This window comes from Brachyhypopomus gauderio, chromosome 9, assembly GCF_052324685.1.
Source record: "Brachyhypopomus gauderio isolate BG-103 chromosome 9, BGAUD_0.2, whole genome shotgun sequence".
Taxonomy (NCBI): domain Eukaryota; kingdom Metazoa; phylum Chordata; class Actinopteri; order Gymnotiformes; family Hypopomidae; genus Brachyhypopomus; species Brachyhypopomus gauderio.
Window position 1 is genome coordinate 9,072,869 of NC_135219.1, and position 12,945 is coordinate 9,085,813.

At 40.2% G+C, this 12,945-nt stretch overlaps 1 protein-coding gene across 1 annotated transcript; it reads left to right on the forward strand.

The window, feature by feature from the left end:
• Nucleotides 1-365: 365 nt before the first annotated feature.
• On the forward strand, nt 366-11,960 carry ppm1ab (protein phosphatase, Mg2+/Mn2+ dependent, 1Ab). The gene is made up of 6 exons (XM_077016892.1): nt 366-649; nt 1,212-2,105; nt 2,389-2,506; nt 7,647-7,758; nt 8,653-8,710; nt 9,168-11,960. The coding sequence occupies exons 2-6, from the start codon at nt 1,227-1,229 to the stop codon at nt 9,213-9,215; spliced, it is 1,215 nt and encodes a 404-aa protein (XP_076873007.1). The 5' UTR covers nt 366-649; nt 1,212-1,226; the 3' UTR covers nt 9,216-11,960.
• Nucleotides 11,961-12,945: the final 985 nt, after the last annotated feature.

Below are 12,945 nucleotides of genomic sequence, written 5' to 3' on the forward strand. Positions count from 1 at the left end.
TCATGCAATACTAGGTCTCACATTTCGTTGTCAAAATAAGAATGAGACTCTACTGGTTTTAAATAAATACACTAGCCCACACACATACGTCCGGAGGTCCCCATCAGTCGACAGTCTATTCAGTGCGCGTAGCAGTGCTGACGTACCCTTTCTGGAAACCCAGCTGTCATACGAATTCAGACTCAGAGGGGTTTTTTTTTGTTATGGTGTGAGCTGTTATCTATTTTTTTTTCAAGCAAAACAATTAATCAAAGAGATTAAAAACCACGATAAGACGTTTTTTTTCGGACTTATTTCCACACGTCCACACCCGATGATGTAATTGAAATATACGCAGCCCGCAGCCCGCAGCCGCTGGATCCGAACATCCGGGGATTTTTAACCCATCGTCATTGTCGGACGTGCTGGTGAAATGGGACGCGGAACCGAGGCTCCCTTCCCTTTAGGGTGAACACGCAAACACGGTTAAAAACACGAGCAGCGCCGGGATGGACCTCGCCGTAGTTCCTCTAATTACACTCCAGTGATGCACCACTCGTCTGGACACGAAGACAGCTGCCCCCAGCTCCCCCACATAACCGAGTCTGAGGGTGTTTGCTAGCCGCGTACAGCCCTGTGTTCCTGCGCCCTCTTATTCCTACGGGCACTGGTGAGTAACTCATACCTGTTAGCTGATTTAATTTAAACAAATATTAAAACACTGTCATTTTTAAAAGCAATATTTGCCCCCAAACGTGAGTTCGCGTCTCCATTTGTTTTGCGTTGGCGTGTTGGCTGTGCAGTTTGGGCAGTAGCCGCGCTGGCTAACGTTACTAGCTCAAAAGTTAGCCAGCGATATGCGCGCACACGTTTGAGCAGTCTTGCGCTTCTGTGGCGCTTGTGTTGAGCTTTTTACTTGCTAGGGAAAGAATAGGTTATAAAGAGACGTCTAAGCAGTTTAGTTTGTATTTACTGCTACCTATATTTACCTTATTTGTGCCTGGTATTGTTACTAGGCAACATGGGTTTGGGCGTGTTAGTTGTGTGAACAGGTATGACAGGTGTTGATTGGGATCATTTGAAGTGCTCCCTTGTTGTTCTTGTCGCGACAATGTTTGCCATTTCATCGACGTTCCCAGCATTTACAGAAATAAATACGATCAACTAAGTCATCTGGTGTGCGTTAAAGTTCTGAAAAGGATTTTTTTTCTCTTTCTTTGTGACTGAAACAGGTGAGAACAACGAAGATGGGTGCTTTCTTGGACAAGCCAAAGATGGAGAAGTATAATGCCCATGGGGAGGGAAATGGATTGAGTTATGGCCTTAGCAGTATGCAAGGCTGGAGAGTGGAGATGGAGGATGCCCACACCGCCGTCATCGGCCTACCTCACGGTCTGGGATCGTGGTCGTTCTTCGCCGTCTATGATGGACACGCTGGGTCTCAGGTAGCTCGCTACTGCTGCGAGCACCTCCTGGAACACATCACCAGCAACCCCGACTTTAGAGGTGGGGGCCCGGGCGGAGGCGTTGAAGATGCCACCGAAGCAGGAGTCACCTGTCCCGAGCCCTCGGTGGAGAGCGTGAAGAACGGCATTCGCACCGGCTTCTTGCAGATCGACGAGCACATGCGGGCGATATCTGAGCGCAAGCACAGCGCCGATCGCAGCGGGTCCACGGCTGTGGGACTCATGGTCTCGCCAAGTCACTTTTACTTCATCAACTGCGGTGACTCGCGGGCGCTGCTGAGCCGAGGAGAGCGGGTCCACTTCTTCACCCAGGACCACAAGCCCAGCAACCCTCTGGAGAAGGAGAGGATTCAGAATGCAGGTGGCGCTGTTATGATTCAGCGGGTTAATGGTTCTCTGGCTGTCTCTCGTGCCCTTGGAGACTTTGACTACAAATGTGTTCATGGCAAGGGCCCCACAGAGCAGCTGGTGTCCCCAGAGCCAGAGGTATACGAGATTGAGAGGGCGGATGCTGAAGACGAGTTTGTAGTGCTAGCCTGTGATGGCATCTGGGATGTCATGACCAATGAGGAACTATGTGATTTTGTGCGCTCACGTCTGGAGGTGACGGAGGACCTCGAGAGAGTGTGTAATGACATAGTGGACACATGTTTGTACAAGGTGAGGTCTACCAGATAGTAGTATAATGGATATGATGTATAACCCATTTTTGGTTTGCTTGCATCATGCGCGCATGTGTGTGTGTGTGTGTGTGTGTGTGTGTTAATAAAAATGATGGGAAGAGTGAGGTTTAAAAAAATAAAAATTATGTATATACTTCATAGTTGGAGTTCAAGTGGAACCATTTTCAGTTTATAGTTCTGTCTCTGTACTGTGAAGCATTGTGTGTGGCTGGCATTGTGTGATCACGTCCCTTTCTTTCTCTCTCTTTGTCTATGAACAGGGTAGCCGTGACAACATGAGCGTGATACTGGTGTGTTTTCCAGGTGCACCCAAGATCAATCCAGAAGCCGTGAAAAGAGAGGCGGAGCTGGATAAGTACCTGCAGAACAGAGTAGAAGGTGGAGCATCTAAAAAGCCTAACAAATAATGTTACAGTAATGGGTTATAGGTTATATTCAGAAAGAAAACGGAGGGAGCTGTTACACGTAGGATTTTGTAAACGGCATTACGTAATTGCCAAAAAGACATTTTAAAAATTCCAATCAACAAATCGCCTTATTTGAAGACAGACCCATTAGTATTTTAATAACATCACATAATTGGTCAGTATCTAGTTTCTCAAAAGTGCCATGGCACAGATATCGTTGTAAGATGATCTTTACGAACTGATGCTGTAGGGGAAACCCAACCCTAACAAGGCTCAACTAAAAGGGTCGATAAAACATTGAGAGTAGAAGCTCTTCATAGAGGCCTTTGATTATTTGTTGCCAAACATACTCTAACAATTTAAGTGTATTACCTTACCAAATGATTTTACTATAGTATGTAGAGAAGTAGTGTGTCTGAATATAGTGTTCACCGTGGTTCTTCACTGAGGAAATCATGCAACAGGATTGCAGAAGGTTGACCGACTTTTCAGTTCAATACTAACTTAGGAAAGCTGCTATATTTAGAAATATCTAATGTTAAAAAGAGAAACCAAATGAAATTTGGAACTGCCATTCTTGTGTTGACTGTCTTTAAAACTGGAAGTGTAGTAATGCGTTGTGTTCATGTTGGGGAAACTCCTGGCCTTACCCCGCCATATTCATGTTCACCTGTATAAGCATGTGTTCAAGTTTTGAACCAAGTTGGTTTGCACTTTCCTGTCATGTTGCAATCATACTCTATATGTGCTGAAAACACTGAAACAGAACGTTGGATCTTCACTGCTATGGTGTATATATGTCATTACCAACAGAGTATGATCTGTGAGGTTTGGGAGTGCATTTGTAGCTGTGACTCCTGGGTTGCCTTGATATTCATCCTCTGCATGATTTCTGTTTTGCACCTGTAATGAAGAATGCTGTTGCCTTACCCTCAACTATCAGAGCTGACTGGCTAGTCCTCAACACAGCCCCAAAAATGCTTACAAGAGTTTATTGAATGCCATTGCTGCATAGTCTACAGGCATGTACAGATAACAAGAGCATGTTGATTTTGTCCTTAGTCCTGCATGTAAAGCAGATATTTTATTTTCTAACAATGGTAAACAAACACAGGGACAGTTCTTGGTTAGGAATGGCCTGGGGGAGGGGGAGGGAATTTTCAGCTTGCCTCAAATATAGACGATCAGTCATGTTTGATGTGCAAATTTTGATTCCTTTGAGAGTTGCAAAGGTGCTGTGAGGCTAATGTAGCCAACAAGTAATGGAAGCGAATGACCATTTATTAGCATTATGCATAATGCATCCAAATTTTCCCTTTTTTTGTGTTAAATGAGTCTAGCGGTACTTGCTGTGCCTGACCTCTAGTATAAGTTTTAAAGCCCAAACATTTCTGATTTAAACTCATTATTTGAAAGAACCGTGATGTTTTACAGTTCTTCTATTTGTGTTGAAAGTATACATATTTTTCTTTGAGTAAAAGTAGAAATAACTGTAATATTGCTGTCTTAAAAGTGTGGCATTCAAAAGTACACTTTAATACTTAAGTACTTGCACTAAAATTTACTTAAGCATCAAAACTCAAAGTAAACCTTATGGTTAATCAGCAGGAAAATGTAATGTTTTCTCACGTAAGAGTGTGAATATATGTATAGACATTGGAATATATGTAAGATGTCTGTCCAAACCACTTTATTTAATTACCAAATGGAAAAATGTAATCAGTGGTCTTTTCTGTCTGTACATACTTATTGGACTCATCAAAATGGCTAGTTGTTAGACAAATGTAGAGTCAGAAATAGACTCCATCTTTTATTTATGGTACAGGAAAAAATCTCCAAATGTCTATGTACAATTAAATAAAACCCAAGAATACTCAAGAATGGTACGCAAGTACAGGAGCTCAGCTCAGCTCCGCCTCCCTCGGCTCCTGCTAGCGGACCAACACAAATGTTTACCACTTCTAGCCTCAAAACGACACTCTGTTGGTCACTCTGGTGTTTTTCTTAATGTAGCTATCTAGAGAAAGTTGAGATTGAAGCAGATAAAAACTTCTGGCATACACTGTGTGTTCTAAATGAATGTATTTGTGTCAGGGTTTTCATTTGGTAAAGTTTTATGTGGGTTGTCATTCAGTGCAACCAGGCAAATAACCTTATAGTTGAACTTTAACTGACCAGGACCTCCCAGTCCTCCCTGTTGTGCTTTTCACAAGAACGTTGAAGCTTTGCATGAGTCTGCAGCTTTAGTTTTGCGCTGCAGCACCTGCACTGATTGAGGTCCTATTTTAGGCAAACCTGGCCTTCCAAACAAAAGCTGTTGTTTATTGTTAATTTGTTTGCACGTCTCCCTTTTGTATACACGTTTAGTCCAGATGACCATGCATTCGATTTTGAATTTTCTTACTTTCCTAATTGAAGTTATTGACAAAACAATGTGCCTGCTCTCAGAGTGTTCAGTTTTCTAGTATTTGTGTGTCCACAGCATTGAGCTGTTCTAACCTGTAGCATCTGTGTTTTCAAATTGGTTCTGATTGTCTCATTTTCATTTTTTTTTCTTTCTTTCAAATAGAAAGACTACATGCAGAGTGGATAATTTAAGTTATAGACATGACTCCAGTTTTTCCAGCTTAGCAAAGCTGGCCTGTTGCTTACTCCATTCTGGTGAGCTTGTCTGCGTGTCTGGTATGCATGGGTGTGTTTGTGTGGTACAGATTTACCTGACAATAGCCATCAGCCTACAGTTAGTTGTGCACGAGACACTAAACTGAACACCAATGCAAGAAGATAGTGACTTAATTACCAAGCACATTTGAGCCTTACAAAAGTAGAGATGGGTTAGTGGTGTTTGCTTTTTTGTGGAAAGTTGGAGTGAGATGACCTGTCTTGTTCTAGACGTAGTGGTGCTCTTAATGAGTGCTGTTGGGTGTCCTTGTTTGATGAATGAGTATATCATGATTTATTCATGTTTTCTCATGCAGTACAGTATGTAGTAAAAATGTTCTGATATAATGTTTTTGAGGTAAATACTGTAATGCCAGTATTACATTTAACTTGGAATGCAGAAATATGGATAGTTTAAATAGTACTGTGTGGCTTATTGTTTGCACCAGCTCTAGATGCATTTATTAAAATATCTGCCACTAAGTGCAGTTGCTCTGCCCAAAGATTTAAATTGTATGTCTCGGCACACCCCTAAAACTCAAATTAATTTGTAGCTCAGTTGTTGAATGCGAGGACATATTAAAACAGTTAAAACACACATGCCACATTGGTTAAGTCAGTAAAGCTCCAGTGACTTTGAAAAGGAATAGTAATTTTTTCCAGAAAGGGTATGTGTTTTTGTTGTACCTCTTAGCTATAGTTTTTTTCCCCATTACCTGGTGCATCCCCACCCCCCATATTTTCCCAATGATCTTGGCTACCAGTGTGTTCCTTTACACATTTGTAAATGGACTTTATCACTAACTTTGTTTAGCTTGTGCATATAGTAAGTGGGCATTATGTTTGAGCCCATGCCTCCTATGCTCAGGTGAAATTGATCAACTCACAAGGCAGTTTCAGCACAAATCAGAGTTTTATATGGCTTTGATAAACCCCACTTAAGATTTCAGAACTCTTTTTATACTAACATTTACACTCTAATTTGGTAATAAGAAATGAAACCCAGTGTTTTTCAGGTTTTCTGTTTTGGTCAGTTTGCCAATGTTTGTATTTATCGTGACTGACGTGCCAATGTTTTATTTGATGTTGGAGCAGATTCTGTTCATCCTGGAACCCCAGTGTTGACTTATTTTGACAGTTTTTGAAGTTGTTTGGTTATCTTGAGCTCTAAAACTTACATGTTTTGGCTTAATATCAACATATCAGTTGATTGAATAACACTAAGATAGGTATAGAGACATTACTGACACTGTAGGGGGTGGGGGGTGTCATCATTTGTGTTTCGCTCAGGGTGTGCTCATAGGCAACTCAAGACACTTCATAATATTCATGATTTATCCATTCATTCTTATTTACCTCCCTAAAAAGAAACAGTCAATGCATTCCATTTTATTTAGCCAAATATGCACTACTAATCCAATGAACGGAGTTAATTTCTCCCTGTGTTTTTGTTATCTGTATATTATGGAACAGTGTCATGATTCTAGTTCATGTAATTGTAACCTGACAGTTTTGTGAGTTGAAGAAGCATTTAAGTTTTGTGTCAATCTGCACGGAGTGATTTCACACACTACATTCATTGTTAATCCCAGTATTTCCTAATCAGATTTATCCATAGGTGGTGACAAGGGTTAAAGTCTGTGATTGGTCTTTCTTAGTCCAACAATCTGTGTGTCTGTATTAGATCAGTTACCCTTCAGTAGGTAGCTGTTTTATAGTGCACATTTTAAAAGGTTTTATGGAACCCTTTCATAGAAAAATATTTCCCTATTTGTGGGATGAACACCCTATGCTTTATTTGTTTAATTTTTATTTTTGTATATTAGCACCCAAGTCTTGGTAATGTAGAGACGAACTGTGATGTTATTCTTAGATGTTAATGATGGTTCAAATAAAATTTATTTACTGAACCCTTGAGATTGTGAGCTCTTTTATTTACGGTAGTCCAAAAATGCATTTTGCAGATTTGTTGTACCAAAGATTATTTTATTGCTTGGGGGGGCTGTTGAAACCTTTAACATCTGTAGTAGGCTCAAGTTTTAAAGGTCTGTGACATTAAGCCGACAGATCTCTAAAGAAAAGAGAGATGATCTTGTCCTTTGTCAAAATCAAATACCTTTGCTACGAAAGCATGGCCATGTGAAACAGGGGGATGAAAACCTTTATGAAGAGCATTTATTCATAGCACTGTAAAAGGAAGTTGCGGGTAACGTGAGTCATGGATGGCAACCTTTTGTAGGCTTCCTGCAGTGATTAGGCTAAGTGGTGACTCACCTACTAAACCATAGGCTATACATGTTGTTTCTTGCAGTCCTACATTCCCATTATGATATATCTTTACATATGAGTGAATTTTTTTTTTAATATTTTGGATTTATGTAAAGGTTTATAATTTAAGATGCCTTGCCCAAACAAGCCTGTCTTACTCCAAAGTCCTTGTGATTCCTCAGAGCTCATTCAGAAGCAGGGTGTGAAGAGCATTCCAGACTTAGCCCATGTGATGTGTGTGTTAGCCACCGAGACCATCCCCAACCTTCCACCAGGGGGAGAACTGGCTAGCAAGTGAGTTCTTGACCTTACAGACACAAACTCACACAACTTTGACTTTCTGTGCCAGCGTGTGTACCCAATATACCTAAATATGTCCTCAGTGTTTTGTTAACTGCTCTCTTTGACCTATTTCAGTGCAGTTCTGTTACGATCTGTAGAAGAACGAAGTGAAACTGTCAATATCTGAACTTGCAGATTGTGCGTGTTTATAGGAAACACAGCCAGAGAATCATGATAATAACAGAACCGTCAATTTAAAGGTTTCCTCAAGTACATCTGCAAATATAAATATTAAGATCATTTACTTTACAGGCCTATTTCCTCTTTACGTCTGCTTAGCTCTTCCTCTCTCATTACTTCTCTGTCTTAATTATTCATGTCAAGCTGATGCATTTTTTAAATCTTGCAGGATGGAGAGGTCATTTAGATCTGCTCTAAGTAGACAGCTGTTTCCCGGTGTAGGCCTCAGACCCGTTGACCTTTTTTAATTTACAGACTATACTTGTGAGAAGAGATGTAAAAGCGCTCATGGCCAAACAAAAGCTTTGTAAAGTTTACTGTGAGTTTTGCCTGCTTCTGGAGTATGTGTCCTAATCAGTAGAAGCTCTCTTCACATCTGTCATCAACAGTATGTTTTTTGTGAATAACGAACAGAGAGCCCTTGTAATAGAGTACTCTCAAGACAAACAAGAAGTCTTCACCTCTCAAGGTGTAAAAACTGTTGTAGGTGAGAAAATGTGTTTATAAGACTCACAGGAAAGAGAAGAGAGCTCATAACTTAAACAATAGTACAATTACTTTTGTCACTGTGCAGTTTAATTCATTATATCTCCCGTTAAGATTTGTAATGGTGAAAGTAGTGAAGAATGCTTCACATGTAACTCATGCTCTTTCCTGTCCCCTTAGACGCAGCGTGGTGGAGGAAATGTACAATAAACTCAACCCCTACCAAAGTGACAGCACAGTGAGTAGCCCAATGCCAGCACATCACCAGCTTCAGTGCAGGGCAAATAGGGCAAATCAGTGGCTTCCTGTACTTGGTGTTTTTTTTTTTTGGGGGGGGGGGGGGGGGGGGGGGGGGGGGGGGTTGTCTTTTTGTAAATCATTACTTTCATTGAAATCTATTCGCCAGCATCACAAAGGGACCTGATACAGTACAGTTGATTGAGGATGTAGGAACCTGAATGTCATCAGAACTATTGTCATTTTAATAATTGGCGAGCAGCAATCTTATCAGAGCAGTGTTCCCTAAATGTTTAGTTTGCTGTCCTGTCAGTTAGAAGCTAGAGTTAGCTTCACTAGTGATCAAGCCCTTCATATAAGCCTGATGTGACACGCCCTAAATGCTTACTGGTGGCCACAGATAACCAGGCATTCCCAGTATACCCAGTTCTTACTGCTCTTAACTGTGTCTTTTTCAGTGTGGCGCCACCAACTGGGGAAATGTCTGCGGATCCTCCAGGCTGTAAACCCCTGAACCAGTCCCTCCTCGCGTGTTTTGATTAAGAGAATCCCATATTGACTCATGACATAATAGCTCCAGGGACATCCAGTTTTAAACTCAGATAATTTTACCAGTCTTTCAAGACGGACTGCTACCTCTTACCATGCACGTCACATACTGCCTTAAATGCCGTCATGTGTAAAGATGACAATGGGAGAAGAGGCAACTTAAAAAACAAAAACCAGCTAGGCAGCTCCTGTGTCCTTTTATTTTCCTGAGAAACCTTAGCATTGACCATAATGAGTATTTTTTATTGGTTCAATCTGTTGTGGTGGTGTTTCTGGAAAAAAGAAGTTGAGATGTTCCTTTTGTCATTGGTGTTCTGGTGAGTGTAATACAAAATAATACTGCAGTAAATCATTGTATTCTTACAGCACTTTAACTAAACCATCCTGGTCGTTAAACTGTTACTCTGAGAAAATTAAACGCCACTGTGAATGCCCTCTGGCTGACCAGTCAGCAGGTACACATTCAAACATAGTCCATCTGTATCAGGAGACTTCACAGAGGCAGGCCTTGTCCGTTTGTCAGTGGTGCTTCTTTGGTGCTTAAATTTGGCAAAGTTCAAAGGTTACAGGAGCTGCAGCACATGATTTGCTTCCAGCATTTTAATCTTAACGCAGGAATCTGCCTGTTTTATTTTCTCTTTTATATTCCATTGTTTGCGATGGATAGTATAGCCATGAACATTGTTATGACTCATGAGCATTTCAAAACTGTACTTAATCTCTGATTATTATCGCTCTCTTCAAGAGGAGTCGTTAGTCTGTGATCTGTGTTTGCGAGGGGTTCTTGGAGTCCACAAACGTGAGCATGTATTGGAGCGTGTGCTGAAAGCAGCTCCATATAGTTCCCTCTCATGTAAATATGACTGCATTATCGGGCTTTCTCACAACCCTGTGTGTGGATGTAAATGAGAAACCCCCCACTTGTGTATTATAGTTCCCACTCTGCATGCTGTAAATACAAGAGAGAATTATGTGTGTTGGGACAGTGAAGTAAAAATGGTTATGTTTGGTGCTCATTCGTAGCTTTTATTTCTGGGTAATCAGATTAGAGAAATGTAAAAACAAGTTTTAGTCTCCCCAGTTTTAGCTGGTTCTTTTTTTTTCCCAGATTTACTTTACTGTCCAAATATGTTTGCTTTTCATTGTGTGTTTGTGTGTTTGAAAGTCATTCTGTATAAAAAACTGTGTTTGAGGGCTTATAGGAATTTTTTTTTCATTAATTTTTTTTTTCTTATTGAAAATAACTGGCTTCTTTCGGCTTAGTGCACAGCAACAGTTCCTCATGGTAGAGCATAAACATGAATAAACACAGGTCTAATTAAAGGCAGGGCTACAGGCATAATATCACAACGGTGTAGTCCCTCCCCATCCCCATGGTGCTGTTAGGAAAACAAACATTTTCTCCATACAATTACTCATCTGTCTACTTTCAAATTTCTACCTCTCAAATGGCTTTAATGATATTTTTTGTAAACATTCTTGGTTTGCTAAATGCAGTAAGTAAGCAGCAATATCACTGGTTGTATTTTGCTAGTCCACTTGTTGCTGATTGTTATCTGACACTGATATAAATTCTGCAGGTGAGTAGTGGTCAGATGGAAGAGACACAGGAGCCATACTGAGTCTGTTTACTTACCCTTTGCTTTGAACATCAAAGGGACTTTTGACTCTCAGTGGATAAAATAAGGCCAGCTCCCCTTTGAGTGTGTCATGGATATACATCCCTAATTGACACTGAGTGTTCATCACAATGCTTACCGGGGGGAAATTTGATTTCTTCTGGTATTTGATTTCTTGTAAATATAAGGCATTAGGCAGATCAGCAGGTATAACAAAGTGCAGAGTTTTCACTTTTGATTGCATTTATTTTGCATTTAAAGTAAGATGTCCTACAGTGATTCATTAGACTGAGTAAATGGCTCTTCCTTTCTGTCTTCCTTATGGATTAATGTTACTGCACTACAATCCTCAGTACCCATGTACAAAGTGTTTTGTGATCGCTGCTTCTCAGAGCACACCTCCTGAAACAATGATATCACTATGTTTTAAACTGAACATGCCTCTATCTGTTCTGGTTTGTGGTTGCATTATGGTACACTTTCATGGAGTATATTGGTGTGTATGTGTTTAATGGAAATTAATATAGGGTGCAGAGTGTATATGATTAACAGCATATTTACAGATATTTATTTAAATGCATAAATCGTCCTTTGTATTTTTCCTTTTGATTTCAGAATTACTGCTGTATACTGATCCATAAAGTTTTTTGCTAAGTAGTGTGTGTATTGAAGAGGAGTCTGCTGCCATATAAAGAACCATTTCATCCCAAATTTATAATATGTAATTATATAGTATAGTCAGTTTGGACATAGCTACTTATAAAAGCAATATCCTGAAATATTTTATTTTTTATTTCCAACCATTTGAACCTCTTAGAAAACTTTATGACCTTGATTTGAATAACTGAAAACAAAAATGAATTCCGAGTCTTTTCATCTCTTTTTAATGCATCTATGTGATTTGCTGCAAAATTCCAGATTTCCTCCTATGCACTGCTGATTCAAAGAGGTCTCGCTAAGGTCATGTCAGTTTCTTTGCAAAGGCTGGCTTTGGGAATGAGTGGTTCAGGTAGCCTATTACGCATTACCCACTTATAATGCATAAAATAGTCAAATTAAAAATGTTTTAAAAAAACTAATTCAACTTTCATGTACTTTTTACATTAATTTTGTCTATATTTATACATGTGCAGGTTTCATTAGACTAGCTTTATGTGACTGATATTGGTGATACCTTTGCCTCATATATAGATACACTCTTATAGTCTTACACTACAGATAACTTGATAAGTAAAATTACCATAAACCAAGAATTATTGATTTATGTGGTACTTTATAAGGTCCAGGTTCTCATGTTCTTACACCTAGCATTAGCTGACGTTTATTATTTGGTAGAAACAATTGACCCATTAGTTAAAGATAACTACTAAACATTAAATAAATAAAAGATAATGTAGGAAAAAACCTTTTGTTATTTTTAAATTGTTGAAAAGTAAATGGGTGCTCCATGCATATTCCATTGTGTTCTATGTGTTAAGCATCGTTAATGAGGCAGCAGGATCAGTGGGACTCTGAGCCCAGCAGGTCAGCTGCTTTGGCCCTGCCTGTAATTACAGCATTAGTGGCCTCACTGTTCGCCCATGCATGATGACGCACACTATCTAGAGCGCCCAGACACTGCTGATGTTACTGCAGCCATATGGTTGCTTCCTGAGCTGCCCTGCCCTGGGGCACATAGAGCCCTGGGGCACCTAGGGCAGGGCAAGCGACCAAAAGGGAGAGATGTCGGTGCCAGCACACGTGCACACACACTGCCATACAGACATGCTCAAACACATCTAGTGTGCTTGGAGTGTGCGTGCAATGCAAGCAAAACCCAAAACATACAAGTCGCTAGCAAGGTGTGCCTACCTTGTACTTACTGTTTTTCTCACTCGATTTGGTTCATTTCTCAGATCAGAATTGAAATTCTCGAAACCGTTCATTCAGTCTCCACATCTCCGTTTGCACTTGTGCACATCATAATATCATTTCTCACTGTGTTCCACATTTTGCAAATGCTTTTGTCTATTCACACAAATGAATCGTGCAGTTGTTATAGCATGCTGGAGTTCCTCCCACACTATTC

Coding starts and splice junctions, on each gene's coding strand:
- ppm1ab (XM_077016892.1), top strand. CDS start 1,227: ATGGGTGCTTTCTTGGACAAGCCAAAGATGGAGAAGTATAATGCCCAT. Junction 2,106..2,388: donor TGGACACATGTTTGTACAAG/GTGAGGTCTACC, acceptor GTCTATGAACAG/GGTAGCCGTGACAACATGAG. Junction 8,711..9,167: donor CCTACCAAAGTGACAGCACA/GTGAGTAGCCCA, acceptor TGTCTTTTTCAG/TGTGGCGCCACCAACTGGGG.